This window comes from Mus pahari, chromosome X (genome assembly GCF_900095145.1).
Source record: "Mus pahari chromosome X, PAHARI_EIJ_v1.1, whole genome shotgun sequence".
NCBI classification, from domain to species: Eukaryota; Metazoa; Chordata; class Mammalia; order Rodentia; family Muridae; genus Mus; species Mus pahari.
In genome coordinates this window covers 123,790,457-123,808,621 of record NC_034613.1, presented here as the reverse complement: position 1 = coordinate 123,808,621, position 18,165 = coordinate 123,790,457, and the positions used below count along the sequence as shown (strand labels likewise).

The 18,165-nt window shown below is 42.2% G+C and overlaps 1 protein-coding gene across 3 annotated transcripts in view; it reads left to right on the top strand.

Moving 5' to 3' along the window:
- Nucleotides 1-291: 291 nt before the first annotated feature.
- The window catches only part of Amot (angiomotin), a 58,335-nt gene continuing 40,461 nt past the window's right edge, over nt 292-18,165 (top strand). Inside the window, exons 1-4 of one of the 3 annotated variants that reach the window (XM_021187363.2) lie at nt 292-688; nt 8,637-8,700; nt 14,933-15,081; nt 17,224-18,160. In XM_021187363.2, coding sequence (XP_021043022.1) covers nt 17,286-18,160 — 875 coding nt within the window. In that variant the 5' untranslated portion in view covers nt 292-688; nt 8,637-8,700; nt 14,933-15,081; nt 17,224-17,285. Of the gene's footprint in view, nt 689-8,636; nt 8,701-14,932; nt 15,082-17,223; nt 18,161-18,165 lie in introns of those variants that run through there. The other 2 variants (XM_029534157.1, XM_029534158.1) reach the window with 2 other exon arrangements.

Sequence of the window (18,165 nt, the reverse complement as noted above, 5' to 3'; positions counted from 1 at the left end):
ATCACCAAGTAGAGTCCACCGCGTGGGAGGACGGAAGAGCCTGCGCGTTGTCCCAGATCTCTCTTTCCCAGACTCTCTAACCTAGCCTACGTAGCAGATCAATTGTTTGAAAGTTCCCCGCCTGAAGGCCGCCTGGCCTCCTGGGGTGCCGCCTCCTCCCGTTTGCCGGGGTCCTGCGGGCCTCCCTCCCGCCTCCCGCCCTGCTGGCCTCGCCCTCGGCCCTGCCCATTCCATCATCCACCCGCCTCCTTGTGGGCGGTCCTAGCTGCTCACGGCCAGAAGAAAAGCCACCGTGCCTCCCCTGCTTCTACCTCTCACCCTTCTCTCTGGAGCTGCCTTCATCGCAGTCACGCCCCTTCCTTCCGAGGAGCTTTCTGGCTGCGTTCGCTGGTAGACCCCTGAATTACCCCTCTGTCTCCCTTCTCTTTCGTCTCTTCCCTTAGTTCTCATCGCCTTCCCCCACTACCACCACCTCCAGCCTATCTCGCCTCTCACCATCCGCTGCTCCACCCTCCGGCCCGGTATCCTGCTCGTCCACTGCCACCAAGGAGAGACCCGAGGGAGCAGCGAGGTGGGGAGTAGCCGGGACCTGGGGCTTCGTCCCTACCCATCCCTGGCCTCCGGCCCGGGACCCAAACCGCTTGAGCTTGCAGAGAGAGTCCTCACCTTGTCTTCATTGCTTTCAGAGGTAGGAGAAGCGTCTTTACTTTTGCCGGGGAACTGGGGCAGTAATCTGTGGTGGTGTAAACTTGATCATAACCGTATTTGTGAGTAGATTGTTGTATGTGTCTGTGGGGTTGCCTGTATGTTCTCTTTTTGCCGCTGGCCTTGAGTTTTCTGAAATGTGCGAGAAGTTTATTTAACGCAGTTTAAAAGTATGTGTCCCTGTCCTACTTTAAGGAGGAGATGCTGGAAGGGGTGCCATTGCTTGGTGCTGCTTTACTTCCTCCCTAGGTTCTTGTAGATCCTTACTGATTTGATCGCTTAAGGAACTTAAGTTAGAAACTCAGAGGTCTACCTTCAGTCTCCCCACTAATTTAGGGACTCGGAGGTCTACCTTCAGTCCCGCCGCAACTGAGTTAGGGAATTCGAGGTCTACCTTCAGTCCCTCCACTAATTTAGCGACGCCGAGGTCTACTTTCAGTCCCGCAACTAAGTTAGGGACCCTGAGATCTACCTTCACCCCCCCACACACACACACACACTAATTTAGGGACGCTGTGGTTTACCTACCTTCAGTTCCCCCACACACACTAATTTAGGGACGCTGAGGTCTACCTTCAGTCCCGCAACTAAGTTAGGGACCCCAAGGTCTACCTTCAGTCCCGCAATTAAGTTGGAGACTCCGAGGTCTACCTTCAGTCTTGCAACTAAGTTAGGGACTCCGAGGTCTACCTTCAGTTCAGCTTGAGGAATTGCCCTTATCTCAGATAGCATTGCTTTCTCCTAAGTGCTTAGGCTTGGGTTGGGAGCTCACCCTTCCTGACCCCAAGGCCATGAATTCTTCAAGTTTTAAAATGTGGAAGTAATGAACCACACAACTATTTGCTTTATGCATGCATGTGTGGTGGTGCTGGTGGTTGTTGTTGGTGGTGGTGGTAGTGAGCCTCCCGAGCCAGAGACTGCCGTTATTTGCTTCATAAGGTCAGAAGATTTTAATAAGTAGTTGTGCAACATCAGGAAGGTGGTTGATTTAAGGTCTGAGCCCTGGCCACGGAACTTTTTGTTCATCAACAGCAAGACCATCTTCATAGATAGATGATGAGAAGAAGGAAAAGGAGGAATGAGAATGACAGATTTTATAGACCACGGGCAGTCCCTGATGATTGTCGCTAATAAATCATAGTATGCGAATAATTTGCAGCAAAGGGCTGAATACAAATTAATGAAAGATGAAAGGGAAAAATTTGGAAAAGCCTCCAGACAACCCCTTGCCTCCAGATGTGGGGAAACAATTTAAAAGTTATACTATAACTTTTTCCCCCCCTCTCGTTTAGAAAGATAATCAACCATAATTTTTAGTGATGAAGGGCTAAGGATATATGTAACTCTTCTTGGGTTTGGCCTTGTGAAACTCGTTCTTTCTCAGACTAGCTTTGGGAAACTACTTCAGACTTTCAGCACCCTTCTTCAATAGCTAAGAAAAGTCCGAAATGCCATTTTGGACACGGGGTAAATTCTTACCTGTCTCCTACCTCTCTTCACTTGTGCAAGTGCCAAAGGCTTTAGACTAATGGGGTTGAAAGACTTGTTCTGGAGATGTCCCGGAAAGCCATTGCTTATTCTTTAGGGAATAAAGAATTGACTTATTTACATAAAATCTTTGGTTGGTTTTAACGGGGTTGCGGAAGATGCAGGAAGTGGGTTGGGGGTGGTCGGGAAGATAGAGCAGGAATGCTACAATGTTACATAGTGACAATTATAAAGGCTATCACATTTCAGATCAGCTGGGAGGGAAAAGCTGGCCTGACCAAACTACATTTTAAAATGGGCCTGGGACATTTTATTAGCCAGGTGGTTGTGGAGTAGCTTTATCTATTTACAGAAGATAACTCAGGTCCCAGCTATTCTGTACGGGTTTGCCTGGTGTCGTTTATGGGCCCTTTCTGGCGCTACATCATACTTCATTTTGAGTCCCTTCATACTTTGAAAAAGTTTGTGTCTCTTTAAAATTTATTTTTCTTTCTAATTCACAGCCTAGGTACACAGCCTGTAACTCTACCTGTATGTACAGTAAGTTTTACATGGATATCCGGAGTCCCTTTACTTGACCCCCCCCCCAAAAAAAAAAAAAGTTTAGAAATAGATTCATATTTGTCATTGAGATTTGGAGAATCAGATGTAATTTTTTATTTATGAAGTAAGGTTAATAGACTAATGCATAACTAAGGCATTTTCGGAGGTCAATTTTCCTCTACTTTTGTTATAGAATGAAGTGGACCTTCTAATGCTTTTGAGAATGGACTAGTAGCAAGATAGAGGGATGGGTAGTTTGACTTTGAGGTCCCCATTGAGTGCCAGCATTCTAAGTGGGTACATCTGCTTCTGGGCCTCTCCTAAGAGCTCTCTCCCAGGGCCTGTGCCTTCTTTAAAAGGGTGTCTTTGTAATTAAGCAGCCCTTCCCCCCAAATGCCCTTCTTCTTTTGATCCAGTTTTTAGGCTTATTTTCCATTTGGAGACAAGAGGAGTTTCTCACACCCTCCTGCTCCCCTCTTAACTTTTCTTTTCCTTCATCCCAGAAAATCACACACCCCCCCCCCCACCAAGTTCTCAGGATGGTTAGCAGTTTTGTTTTGTTTCGGACAGAGGCAGTGTTACCAGTTAGGAGTAGAAGATATATTCCCTCTTGGGAAATGCTTGTGGCCAGGTAGCCTCCTCCATGGAGACTGAACATTTGGAATGCATGAGAAGAATCTATTCTTCAGGACTGTCTGGTAGAAATTGTCCTTTGCACCCATTAAGCCCAGCTTAAACCCACTGAAAGGGGTGGAGAGAGGTGTGTGTGGTCGGGGCCTAGTCTTTTAGGATGGTAAATGTTTCCAAATCTCCTATTACATCACTTCTTTCTCTCATGGATTCAGTGGGTTTAGGGATCTGCGTGACAAGTTAATTAGCTGGGGACTAAACCAATTTGTTTAGAATCGTGATCTATTGATTTCCTGTCCCCAGGAATTTTTGTCAGTGTTTTACTATGATGTGTTGTCTCTAGCATTACTTACTTTTCGTTCCTTCTCGCCTTTTGTGGACTTTGGTCCAAAATCTAGGTTTCCACCCCCAAGTCAAAGGTTAGAATTTAGCTGCAGGAACTAAGAGGGTATTAAACAGGCTGGAATAGCCAAGCACTCGCCTCCATGGTGGGCTTCTGACCCTTTTTAAGGAAGCTGCCCCTTCCACGTACAACACACACACAAAAGAAAAATGAAAGAAAAGAACATAGAAGGTCATTTGCTTTATAAAAGCAAAAGTTCTTGAACAGAACTAGCTTTCTTAGTGTCTTTAAACCATTGCTTAATAGGTTAAAAAAAAAACCTCACTATATCTGGACTTTCTTGGGAACATATTTATTGCATAAAGGACTACATTAGCATTTGCTGTGTTAATTATTTCTTGAACTAAATGAGGCCGTTATTGGGCTTTTGAAGCCTTTTGTTATATGGGATGGAGTTAATTGTCTATATCATTTTGGCTTGTAATAATGCTGGCCACTTTAGATTTAGCCCACACATGCTTGTAGAAAAGATTTAGCATTACTGTCTAGAGACAGAGCTAACTTTGTAGATTCTGAATGTATAAGATTATCCACCTCATTTTGATAAAGTATTTTATTTCTATTTATTATTTTTTTGACTAACACAAGGACCTAGATTATTTTTTTATTTTAGCAAATAATGGTCACTGATACCATTTCTGGGTGAACCCACTGGTGGGAGGAGCCTAGCCTTTAGGTACATTTCCTCACTGTAAACTGTGGAGACTGGGCAGAGTGATGTTGATAGTCAATTTTCAAAAGTTTATGCTTGTCTTCTGAGGCCTCGTTTATCTAGTGTGCCCTTAAAGGGTTGCTATTAGAGTGAGGTAAACAGTTATGACAAACACAATCCTCTACTCATCCTGTATGTAGGGGTCGGTTGGGGGATGAGTCTGTAATAACGCATCTACAGAAATGTGCTTTGTATTTTAGCAGTATCAAATAATAAGCCCAAGAGTCTCTCCGAAATTTCAAGAATCCTGGTCCCTCTACGAATGTGAATCTTCCATACTTTGGGTCATAAGAGTAGGTAATGTTGCTTTTCAATAAGAGCTCGTTGGACACAAAGCATTGTAAACTCGTATAGAGTAATGGAGTATGAACCAATGACTACGTGTCAAGAATCTCATATGTGTTGTTCCTGGTGTGCCAAGGGGGCACAAATAGGTTTCAGTGAGCTCTAATGGTTGCCTGATTTAGAGGTGGTTTATGTATATAGTAAGTCTATTGTGGCTTCCCTTCTCTTACACTCTTCCACACAAAGAAAAAACAAACCAGAACCCATGTTTACTTATCTAATTGATTGGAAATTATTTTTAAATTGCTGCATCATTGATATTCCCTTAAGATAGTATACATTTGGATGGACTATGTAGGATCCAGAATGAGGAAGGGGGATCAGGAAGGCCTAGATATGCTTGATTGATAGCCTCAAAAACAATGTTTGCCAGACTGGGGAAAAAGAAAAAAAAAAAAAAAACAGTGAGGAGACAATTTTGTAGGCAATGGAATATACAGTATATAGGTAAAGTAGCGTGGTCTACACACAAAGGGTTCTTTTATTTGAGAACTTTTGTACATAGTGAATCTTAAGTTTCATGGACCTCTAACTTTCCTCCAGTAAATAAGATATAATCTCTATGTTATGTCTAATTTTTGCTATCTGGTAAACTAATATTATTTCTCCACAAATTCAATGAAATTTCTCGAGCTAAAATGTAAATACTAAAATCTAAGTCTGTAGCATGTATAAATTTCCAAGTGAAATACAGGAATATGCTTCATACTTTGTGATTCTGGGGGTAAAATTCAGGTGGGTATATTTGGTGTTCTCTCCTTCTCTCTCTCTCTCTCTCTCTCTCTCTCTCTCTCTCTCTCTCTCTGTCTCTCTCTCTCTGTGTTTACTTGACATTTATGAAGTCACTTTCACTCCTTCTCTGGCTGCCTGACATGGCATTCATCTGTGTGACTTGAAGCCAGGATCTGGGATTCTCTACCCAGCCCATCACTGACTTGCCGTGTGACCAAGGCTAGCTGAATTAGCTGCTCTAAGCTTCAGTTACCCTTCTGGGAAGCGAGGATATTAATACTTCACAGAGGTGTTTAGGCATGCTTCATATTGGGCACATGCTTTGAGGTCATTGGATGAAAGGTGTTTGTATGATGGCAGAGCATGCTTATTATAGGGTCCTGAGCAGGTGTTGATGTTTAATGAGCTTTTGCTCTCTTATAACATACAGTGCCCTTTGGTGCCCTATTGCCTTACTGACTATAATTAAGATTGACCCTATGTTTATGTTATTGACCCTCTCAATCTTTTCCAAAAAAATAAATATTTTCATATTCTGTCATAGGTTGGAGTAAAAATTAGTGACTGTCAGAGTGAGAAAAAAACAGTGTGCGAAAGAAAGAGACATTAGTTGGAATGCACCCAAGTGACCAGTGAATTCTTGAAAGTACCTTCAAATGTTACAGTAAAGCAAATGTCGATGCGTCTGTTTTTTCAGGGAGAGAAGTTTTGAGGAATATTTGCCTATGACAAATACTACTGATAGCCAGTGACTGAAACCCAGCTCTTATGGTGTTTTGTGCACAGCTGGTTTTTATTAATGATGGAATATTTATGCTTGCTGTACAATTCGTGGCTCATTTCCATGTGTATGTCAGAATTTAAATACCCCTAAAGGCAACATTAAGATAACATTAAATATAAATGTGGCCAAGCTAGAAAAAGTGGACTTGGGGGGGTATCTCCCTTATACTTATTCGTGTTGCTTTAGATTACAATAACTGATCACCTTTACACATTGATGCTGATCTTATGATATCCCTTAGTAAACTTCACATTTTGATACTTTTGAAAGGAACAAGTGATTGGCTCCCCCCTATGTATGATGCAGATGAAACTGATGTATATATATTTTTTAGGACCTTTTTTTTTCCTCCAACACATGCTTCTCATTATCCCAAAGGCCTGGTCTCAATCAGGAAAAGAGCAGAGAAACCACATAATTGAAAGGAGAAGGACGGTGGTGCATACTTGGAATATTTGTGGGAAGGGGATTGCTGACATCAGAAAATGCAGTGGCCTGAGTGTTAACAGCATTGGAGAGAAATCAGCTTTCTGTTTCTGTGTATTGAGAATTATTTTAAGGCGATACAAATATGGGCCAGGCTTGACATCTTTTATGAAGTTATCCTGGAAACTTTGATGAAGGTTGTTATAGAAAAGTTCAATTAAAACCTTCCCTATTAGGAAGCTAATTAGTGCATCCTTACTCGTTTTAGTTGTTTTCAAGGGGGTACCAGTTTGCACTGAATTAGTGACATTCTTCCTCATGTGATAGCAAACTAAGATTAAAAAATATCACACACGAGGAAAAGTGTTTAGATGACCAGTGCTGAAAACAGTGCTGAATTTCCTTTGTTACATTTGGGTTTTCAGTTCAGATCTTTGTTTTACTCCCTAATGGGTAGTGAACTGGGGGAATAGGTGGGAATTGGGGAACTACAGTGGCTTATGATAACACACCATTTTGCTTCATTTTTCCCTTCTTGTATGATTGTCTTCTCTCTGTATCCCTCCCCCGTCTGTGTGCATGTGCATGTACACACATGTGTTTGCCTTAATACATGCATGCGTTGGGGACAGGAGAGAGGTGGGTCCAGATTGTTTTCCAAAGCAAATAGTATTTGGAGCTAAGAAAAATATTGGTGACCTGTTTCACCCCCTCGGGGATTCTTTCTGCCCGAGGGTGCTGATTGGGGTTGTGTAGGGAAGTGTGGCAAATTTTCTGACTTGGTTGTTTCTGTGACTGGGCTGAGCACACTTTTGGTAGTGTGAAGAGGAGGGGTTATGGTGCACTAACCTTAAGAGCATATGCTTCCTAATTGTTTCTATTTTTCTTCGTCTCTTTTAAGGAAATAAACATTGGTTTCTGAGATTTCAGGACCATCTGCAGAAGACTAGATGTTCTATAGATGCAATATAAGTATTTTGAGCCTCACTTCCCTCCAGAATGTGTAGGAGATGGTCATTCTCTATACATAGTCCCTGGTGCTTTTTTTCCCCCCATGGGCCACGCCTGCCTTAGTGTCTGTTACTGGGGCAGTTACTTTGGCCACATGGCATGTGGCATAACTGATCTTACTCAAGTACTTTGAGAAGGCAAGGTCTAAATTCAGCTCTGTCAAGCAACGCAGTCACCCTGGGTTTCTGGTGCTTGCAGGTCAGCAGCTGGAGGAGGGGCCGTGTCTCAGGAGAGTGACTCAGGTTCTTTGGCATGCTGATAGGAAACATTGGCTCTTGTCCATGCACCTGCTGAACGATGCCACACCTGCCATGAGCACCTGAGCCGCACTCAGACACAAAACCCTGACTCCAGGCAAATGGGGCTCCTTTCCAAAGTCATATCACAAAATGGGGGACTCTGAACTATGTCAGTAGACCACCCCCCAAGAGAGTTAGATGAAGCCAGTCATCCTTGCGTTAACTTAAGGTCTTAAAACCTTCCTCGTAGGTAGAACACACTTAGACATACTGTTGAAGTTCTGAGTGAGTTTGGCTTTTTGAATGAGTTTCTCTCTCTCTCTCTCTCTCTCTCTCTCTCTCTCTCTCTCTCTCTCTTACACTAAAATTTAAATTTAATTAAAATAATTCTGTTGTGAATTGTCTTCTTGAAAACCAGACAAGGAAAGTATGGACGGTTTTGTCTTTACCTACATAGGACAGGAAGTCATGAAATTTGGTTCTGATCCCAACCCTACTGGTGGACAACAAGGAAACATTGGTCAAGCTAATTAACATTAGCTATCTGTTCTGGACTCGGGTTTCTCTGGTTGTAAAGTGGAGTTAATCACATCCGCCTTTATTTATTTCCATCCATAGCTGCTGAGAAAACCAGGAGGAGTTGAAAGAACCACTGACTCCTTAGAAGGCTGAGAAGCAGAAGGTAATAATCATGTATACATCCTATGGCCTCTGATCCTTTTCTGGTTTAGCTTCTATCCAAGTCTTTGGAAAGTCATCATTCACTCTTTATGCACGTACCAAGCATAAAGAGGGCTAGAAATAGCATACACCCATCCCATGGCCTCCAAGATCTCATATCCTAGCGAGTTGCACTTGTCTTTTGTTTCTGGGTCAATTTGCTGTGATTTCTGCTTGGACACTTAGAAGCACAAAAGAGAAGAATTACCTTCTTTTATGTCTCCACGTTACTTCTTGGGACTTCATCCCTGAAGCAAGAGCTTCTTCATTGAAGTTATATAGAGGAGAGGACTTGAGAGTTTATTTATAAAGGAATTAGTTTAACATTTACAATGTACCTGATTCTCGAATGATCATTTTCTTCTGGGGTCCATCATTTGATCAGCCCTGGTGAACTCTGCTCCTCCTCTGTAGGCCCCAACTCTCTCTATGACATTATCACTAAACCATATACCAATGACTTCCAAAGATATATTTCTGTGTGTCTTTGAAATCACGTGGATTCACAAATTCAGGGCCTTCTAGAGAGCTCAGAGATCTCTTTCCCCTTCTGCATTACCAGAGATATAGACCATAGCTCTGTGTTCTGTAGAAATATTGTATTAGACTCACCTGACTCTCTCAGGAGCTCCTGATGCCAGGGCTCTGATTATTTGTTGTTGAGGTTTTTTTTCCCTACCCCAATGTCTACTTAGTATAAGCTAAAGCTAAATACTTAGCTATAATAAACACTCACTAAATGTTGGTGAAAAATATGCTGTGGTTGGTGCTAAAATTAAGCTATATTAAGGAGATAAAAAGCTGAACTGCATGTTTCTGAGAGTTCTGGAAAAGAACTGAAGAAAAGAAATGACCATCGTGCCTATGCTTGTGAAGCCAGGGACATCTGTGGCTGCTGCTTTCACTACCCAAAACCTCTGTCACATTGACCATTTAAACAGGTGGCACTTACATTTTATTAAATCAGGTCACCCTTTTAAAGTGCTTTCACTGAGGCTCCATATAGAGGCATGCACACAGGCTCCTTGCTTCTGTACGTTCAGTTTTACACAGCAATATGCCTGCCCATTAGAGTAGATTGAAGATGGGGAATCTTGAAACTAACAAATTCCATTCTCAGAATGTAACAGGCTGGGTCACTAGAACTAAATGTCTTCAAGCTGACTGTCAGACCTTTCCAAGGGCAAAAATGAAAGATGATATAAGCCATTACAGGCCATGAACCTGTTCTCACCCATCTGATGTTTTTGCTAATTAGCTTCTTGGCCAAGTGGCAATTTGGGGCAAGTGCATGCAAGCTAGATTCCTAGGGGAACCCACATTCTACTCTCTGCCATTTCAAAAGCCACTGAGGTCCTACACTGATTCTCTTGGCTGTAGCCTCCCAGTGTCCCCAGAGCCCTGCTCTGACCTGGTAAAGAAAGAGGAGAGGAAGAACATTATATTAAATGAAAGAAAGATTCCATGGGGCTTTTGATGTTTTGCTACATTTTGTTTGTTTATTTATTTTAATGGATTGTCTACAAATGTGTGCTCCTTGACCCACTTATTTCATTTGTAGGATTATATATTAAGAAACAATGTTTTATTAAAATTAAGATTTAATTAATACCATTAGGAAAACATTTTCCAAAATATGGCAAAAGGGTAAATCACAAAGACATTTTTATAACATGATTTTAAGTAGCACAAGACTGGACCATTTGACTATCTTAATAATTGAAAATGGGTAAGTGCACATTAATACACTATTAGAATATTTATTATGACATCCATGCCAAAACATGGCTAAAAGACTTGCAATAAAGTGAAGTGTAAGAACCTATATTATGGGCATATTAGTATCTTATTGTGCTGCTTTGTGGCTCATGCCTATAATCCCAACACTGTTTGACCTGAGCAGGATTGCCCCAAGTTTGAAGACATCATGGACTACATAGTGAGTTCCAGGTTAGTCCAGGCTACACAGCAAGACCCTGTCTCTAAAACCAAAAACAGGTTTTTGTTTCATCGCTTTGCAGAGATCTAAATAATATGTTCAGTAATTTTAACAATGTTGAAGTACTGAATTTATAAGTGACGTGTCTTCTGTATTATAAATATTTACATGTCATGTTTATGTTGTTTATGAAAGTAAACATAATGGGAGGAGATTGTTAAGGCAACAGGTATCCAGGTACACACCCTTTTCCTTTTATGTTCATTCTGATTTTATGGATTCTCTTATACTTTTTTTTGAGACAGTAAGCAGTGAGATGTGGGAGTAGGGTTTAATCATCTTTTTTTGAAATGGATATATATCAGAAGATAGATTGGTGGCAACAGAATTCGCCACACTACTCTATGTTTCACTGACTCCTATGTGGTACATGTTTTGCCTATCAATGTTTACGCTAGTTGCTTCAGTACAAGATAAACTAAAGTGTAAGTAGAATAAGAAATGACCAATTCTGGTCTGGTTATGATAGCTCAATGGGTTAAAGCAGGTACCTACCCCTGGAAGACCAGAGTTCCATCTCCAGGGGCTGCATGGTGGAAGAAGAGGTGACTCCTGCAAGTTTGACCTCTGATCTGTACCTGCACAACATGGTATGCATGCCCACACAATGCTGTACATGCACACGCGCACACACACACGTGCACACGCGTACACACACACACACATTAAACAAATTAGAATGTAATAAAACATTTGTAAATTAATTAGTGTTTTAGAAACAGCTCTATCAGGAGATGCTTGGTAAGCCTTGAAAATTCCAAGGCCTTTCAACTATTTTCCAACGTGATCTAAGCAATGAATGACATAGGTGAAAAGGATTGATGCTCATTCTTCCGTTACGCATTGTCTAAGCAAGTGAGGAGTTAAGCAAGAACAAATGCCAATCTGTTGCAAGAGTCTCCAGAGTGTGGGGCATTAAGAGGTCTCCCACAAGCCTTCCCAAATTTGACGGTGGATGGCTTAAGAAACCCTGCACCCATAACTGAGATGCAAATGGTGACTTTAAAATAAAACATCTATAAATTTTTAAAGAATACTAGAAAAAAAACAAAATTGACATAATTAGAGTAATAGTTAACTTTGGAGTCTTTACTGTGTGTCAGGCTCCATGCCCAACATTTTACATGGAACACCTCTAACCCATCTTAGTGTTTAGTATTATAAACACTATGCTATGCGTGGTATACAGCATTGTTCCTAATTTCGGAGTCATGCCACTAAATTCCATGGGCATAAAGAAACATGGATGGGGCAATTAATAAACACCTGGATTCGAGATTTGAAGTCGAACAGTAAGACTGTAGAACCCTTACCTTTCTGGTGGTTTTACTGCTTCCCCATTACCTGTTAAACTCATGATATCCTACACAAGGAATTGAATGCGTGCCTTGTGTCACAAGATTTCTTGGCAAAGATTATGTCTATTAAAGATCAGGCCAGTAAGCAGCCCAACTTGACAGCACATGAGGCTACACTGGGACTTCTTGGCTTTTTGCTGTTGTTAGATTTATCTATTTGAATGGATATTTGGCCTGTGTATATTTGTGCATAATCTGTATGCAATGCTTATGGTGGCCAGGAGAAGGCATATTATACTGTGGGACTGAAGTTACAGACAGTTGTCAGCTGTGTGGGTGCTGAGAATTGATTGAATCCTGGTCCTCTGGAAGAGCAGTCAGTACTCTTAACCACTAAGGAATCTCTCCAGCCCATGCTTCTAGCTTTTAATGAGGGTGTGCATGTGTCTGTGTGATGTTTTATTCACAATGGCATAGTCACAGAAATTTTGACGTGGATGTTTTCCATTTATCTGGAAATAAAGTATGAGGTAGATTGATCCAAACTTAACAGAAGGAGGTTTCCTAGACTGAATGGAGAGGAAGTAGAACAGAGTTGGAAGGCTTATTGAAAATTCATTTGAAGGGCAAAAATATGGTTTGTTCTGGCTACCTGGTAATGTTCATTTGCTGGGTCTTGACTTGGGAAATACCTGAGCTTTCACTAATGTGCTAGGCTCAACCTCTAGTTATTAGGGGAGAGAATAGTGGCTGCAAATGGAGTAAGAATTGACCTTTACCTTGCTGCCTTGCTGTTACAGAGGAGCTGAATATATGGATTTGTGTTGCACTCTTCAAGACAGAACTAGGTATTTCCTTTCATCTCCCATCCAATACCCTCAAAGGCACTCTGTGTGTCCAAGAGCAACAAGGTTATTTTATTGATTGAAGATGATGTCAGATCCCTGGCAGTGGCAAGATTAAAAGTATGGGCAAATTAAAGGATGCATGGGTTCATACTATTTTAGTTGTTGTGCATAAGGCAAGGAACTGTGTCTTTAATAGTGTCTTGTTTGTCCTTAGCATCCCAGATGGACATAAGGCCTCTAAGAACAGAGCCATAGCTGAACAGGAACTATGTATAGTATTTATCTGTTTGTTTGTTTCCTGAACGTGATTTGTTTTCCTATTAAACAGAAACCAAAAGGGCCTCGTATGGGGGTGGAAGAGCACAGTCGGTACTATAAACTGTTTAGGAGTTTGAAAAGTATATAGGAAAGAGGAGAAGAAATTTTGGGGAAAGGAGATTTGAGACAAGTAAGGTTTTCTCCAGTGAAGAAAACCAGTCCCATCAGCATGAAGAAGAATCTAAGCAGTTCTGGAGATAAAACCTGTGGCACTTTTCTCTCTAGAGGCTCCCAGTTGAAAGCCTTGGGCTGTTTTCTGGTGTTTCAGTTGAAACACAGACAATTGTTTTGTTCAGAATGGGACAAAAGAAGCATGGTGGTTCTTTCCCAAAGTTCTGTGCACAGTCTGATTTTGATTCCAATTAAAAGTTGCTTCTCTGCTATGAAATGAGGGAGAGACACCCTAACATAATTACCTTGCAGATTGGAAGCAGTTTTGCCTTTGATCATGATCATAACTTTGGACCAAAACAAGATGGAAAGACAAATTTCCGGGTTTGTTCACTCTTTATCTGCTCAGTTTATTTTTGGCAACATTGCAAGGAAATAATGTTAAATTAATCACTGTGTGGTTTTGTGGATTTTTAAAAAAAAAAAAAAAAACTTGAAAATTTTGGGCAAGCTCCCAAAATACGATGCTCATGTGTTTCTTCTGCATTGCTGTGCTGCTTACAGAGCCTCTGGTGTGGATTAAAGTTTTCTTTTCTTTATTTTTTCCTTCCTTCAAAGTGATATGAATGAGTCATGGTTAGGCCAGGATGTGATTCATGTGCAACCTTATCGAAACACACACTCTTAAATTTTCTAATAGGATTGGTTGGACTTGGGAGGGATTTTTAGAGAGAGTCAAAGCAGAAATTGTAAATGATGACCTCAAATCCGTATCTGGGATGTTTCTACCTCTTCTCCAATTGTAATTGTACTTAGCTTCATTTAAAAAGTAGATTCCTTTGGCGGAGACCTGGGGTCAGAGGAAGTGCTGAGAAAGCAAAGCAAGATATGTTCGGCTGCATAGAGAAGGACTGCTGTTTTGAACTGGGTAGGATGTTCAGTTTTCCTCCGCTTGCGAATGTGATTAGCCATTGATCAGAATGTAAGCTCCACCTGGAGCAGGGACTACACTGTGTGTATCTTTGTATGACTCATTGTGTCTAGCACGAGGATGGCAAATGTCTGGAATGGTCAATATTTTCAATAAATATTAAATGACTTGGCTGCAGTTTTGTTTTTCTTCTGCCCACCCGAGGTTGAGGCAGTAGAATCAGGAGTTTGATATTCAGTGCCTTTTTTTTTTTTAAACCTCAGATCTGTTTCATGATGTCTGTCTTCCCTTCTAGCTTGTAAGACAGTTAAATACTCATGAACCTATCCTGCTACTGACACCAACTAAACATTGTTCCCAAAGGTAACATTGGTTGTGGCTCTTAGCCACATGGTTTTGATTGGCATGGTGTTCCAAGGCTATGAGACTTGAGCACAGCAGTACTTTCGAGGGTCACATTTTAGCCTTTCTGTCTCTAGGAGACCGGAGCGACCTCCTGTATACACCTGATGAACAGGGAGGTTTACTTTCTGCCCTAGTGTAGATAGCCTTTGCCACTGACTTAAAAAGCCAAGCCACACGAGACAACACCTTCCCTTGGAAGGAGCAGTTTGGTTAACCGCTGGCTCTTGGTGGCAATTTAGAAACGACATTTTTTTTCTCCTCCCCACCCCTCCTGAACATTTCAGACTGACCAGTGGTTGGACTCTTGCCGGTGCTTACCCTGAACCTGAGTGTTAGGGGAGAGGGAATCTGCCGCTGCGGTCTCTGGAGCTGCTCATAAGCAAGAGTTCCCTATCCTGAACAAGGCTTTAAGCCTAAAAGAAAGCAGAAATAGGTACGAACCATTGGTGTGTGCGTGTATGTGTGTGTGCATGCCTGCTTGCATAAGTGTGTATATTTGTGTGCCTGTGTGCACGGGCCCTACATTTGTATGTGTTGGCTCACACGTCCACATGACTGGGTGCTTACGTGTGTGTTCTGGATGGGCGGGTGTGGCCTGGGAGGGGGTGGCATACCTTTGAAGGTATGGGGTCTGGGACAGCTCAATGTCTGCATTCTCCTGCTTTGCAGGAGAGGGGTGGAAGTGGTATTTGCTTTAACTACAAACATTCTTGTTTCCACCTTTTCTTTTTTCTAGAAGAAAAGAATTTGGTAGTCATCTGTCCAATTTCAGGCAACAGAAGAGGTTTTTATATTTGACTCTTGAGTCCACGTCTAACAACCCCAGAGTGTCACTGGAGTGGAGAGAAATGCAGTTATGGGCTAAGTTAGTTAGCCTTTTGGTGGTTGGTTTCCACTTCTCAAAAGAATATGGGTGGGATGAGAGAGAGAGAGAGAGAGAGAGAGAGAGAGAGAGAGAGAGAGAGAGAGCGCGCTTCTAGGGAGGGCTTGGAATTTAGCTCAGAAGTAGCATGTTTGCATAGAATGCCTAAGACCCTGAGTTTCATTTCTAATAGCACAAAACAAATCCACCAATAATATAATAACTTACCTGAATAAATAATAATTAAAAAAAAATACTAAAACATGCTTTTGCAAGGGTAACGGTTGGGTCAGATTATCCCATAGAACAGTTGGAAGGCAACCTGTGATAAGTATCACAGACTAAGAAAAGCCAGAGGCTGAGTACATCCATCTGCCAGTGCACCTTCTGGATGCCCTGCAGCACAAAAGAAAGGGAGTTGCAGAGAGCTTGGAGGTGGCGTAATATGGTAGAGATAAAGAGCACCTGGTAGGTAGAGTCTAGAATCTTCCTTTGGAAACCTAAGACTCAGGAGGTTGACTTTTACAGTGACTTTGTGTGCGATGTGTGTGCATTCACACTGAGTTCTTTCAGATATTTACAATGAAAAGTTCATTGTTTCACATTAGTGATTACTTGCAGTACTTAACATGAACTTTTTTTTTTTTTTTACAAAAGAATCTTTGGATGCCTGGTAAATTGATCTGAGTAGGATAGTGTTGAGAGAGACGAGGTGGTGGATCTGTCCTCCCATTCTGTTTCTCAGATGAGAAAATAGAAGTCATGAAAAGAAAAGTACTGGGTATGGCTACCCTGTGTACCATAGTATGACTGGGTCTTGAATCATAATGTGGGCCTCTGTTATCTGTTTGAGAACATCCACTATAGTTCTTTAGGAGCCTGTGATGGTTCTCAATGGTGCGCTCATCATTCTTGATTCTGAAGCATGGGCTTTGATTTTGTTGTTGTTGTTATTGTTGTTGTTTTTCAGTTGTCAGAGAAATATTTCAAATCAACTTGTCCTACCCAACCATCAGCAGCAAACCATTTTCTTTTCTATCCTTTGATGGCCTAAGGAGAAGAGTATCAGTACCATTTGTTCAACACCATTTTCTGATCAAATCATGGAGCATCCAAAATGAATACTAAAAAAGATTATTTTTTTAAGATTATACTTTGGAGTTCTAGGCAATCTGAGCAAAACTAACACTCAGGCAGGGTTCCTTTATGCCTGGTGCCAGCTAAACTCTTCTTTACCCATTACTTATTTAAGTTCTTATTTTGTATTTGATTTCTCTGGGTACATGCTGAAACTGCTTGATAAATGCTGTTTAGGGGGTAGCTCTGTCCATTTTTCTGTCTGTACCTCCAAGGCCCTAGGGTTTGCATTTTTTAATTTAAATAGAGTACAGAGAGATGAGCCTTGTGAGTGAGGACCCAAGAAAACTGGCCCCTCTCATCACCCCACTTGACTGACCCTTGTTTGCCTACTCCTTTATGAAATTAAGTCAGGATTGTTTAAATCAAAGGGAGAGAGAAAACAGTTGCTGGGCTGAATGTTCCTCTACATATCAGTGGTAAAGATGATAATCATGGAATTCATCTATGATTTATGAGTACAGTCCTCTGTTTTCTGTAATGGAGCCCTCACCTTCAAAGAACACATGTTCTTCCCCCTTAGAGGACTGATTTATCCATCAGCTGGATGTTAAGCTTCCTGTTTCCCCTTCCCAGGTCAAGGGCAGCCCAAGTGCCCAATTTCTCTCTCTCTTCACAAAGCACCGCCAGCTCTAGAGATGAGAAGTTCTGACGATCAGCCAAGCGGAGGAACCACGGTACTGCAACGCCTGCTTCAAGAGCAGCTTCGCTATGGCAATCCCAGTGAGAATCGTAGTCTGCTTGCCATACACCAGCAAGCCACAGGGAATAGCTCTCCATTTTCCACGGGCAGTGGGAATCCAGGTCCTCAGAATGATGTATTGAGTTCCCAGGATCATCACCAGCAGCAGCTTGTGGCACACCCTGCTCGCCAAGAACCCCAGGGTCAGGAAATCCAGTCAGAAAACGGCGTCATGGAGAAGCAGCTGTCCCCTCGAATGCAGAATAACGAAGAACTCCCAACCTACGAAGAAGCCAAGGTCCAGTCCCAGTACTTCAGGGGCCAACAGCATGCTAGTGTTGGGGCTGCTTTCTATGTCACGGGAGTCACCAACCAGAAGATGAGAACCGAGGGACGCCCATCAGTCCAGCGCCTCACGCCTGGGAAGATGCACCAAGATGAAGGCCTTCGAGATCTTAAGCAAGGGCATGTTAGATCCTTGAGCGAAAGACTGATGCAGATGTCATTGGCTACCAGTGGAGTTAAAGCCCACCCGCCTGTTACCAGTGCTCCACTTTCCCCACCACAACCCAATGATCTCTACAAGAATGCCACCAGTTCCAGTGAATTCTACAAGGCCCAAGGGCCACCTCCAAGCCAACATAGTCTGAAGGGCATGGAACACCGAGGCCCCCCACCAGAATACCCTTTCAAGGGCGTGCCATCCCAGTCGGTAGTGTGCAAGTCCCAAGAGCCAGGGCACTTCTATAGTGAGCATCGCCTGAACCAGCCAGGGAGAACAGAGGGGCAACTGATGAGGTATCAGCATCCCCCTGAGTATGGGGCAGCCAGGTAAG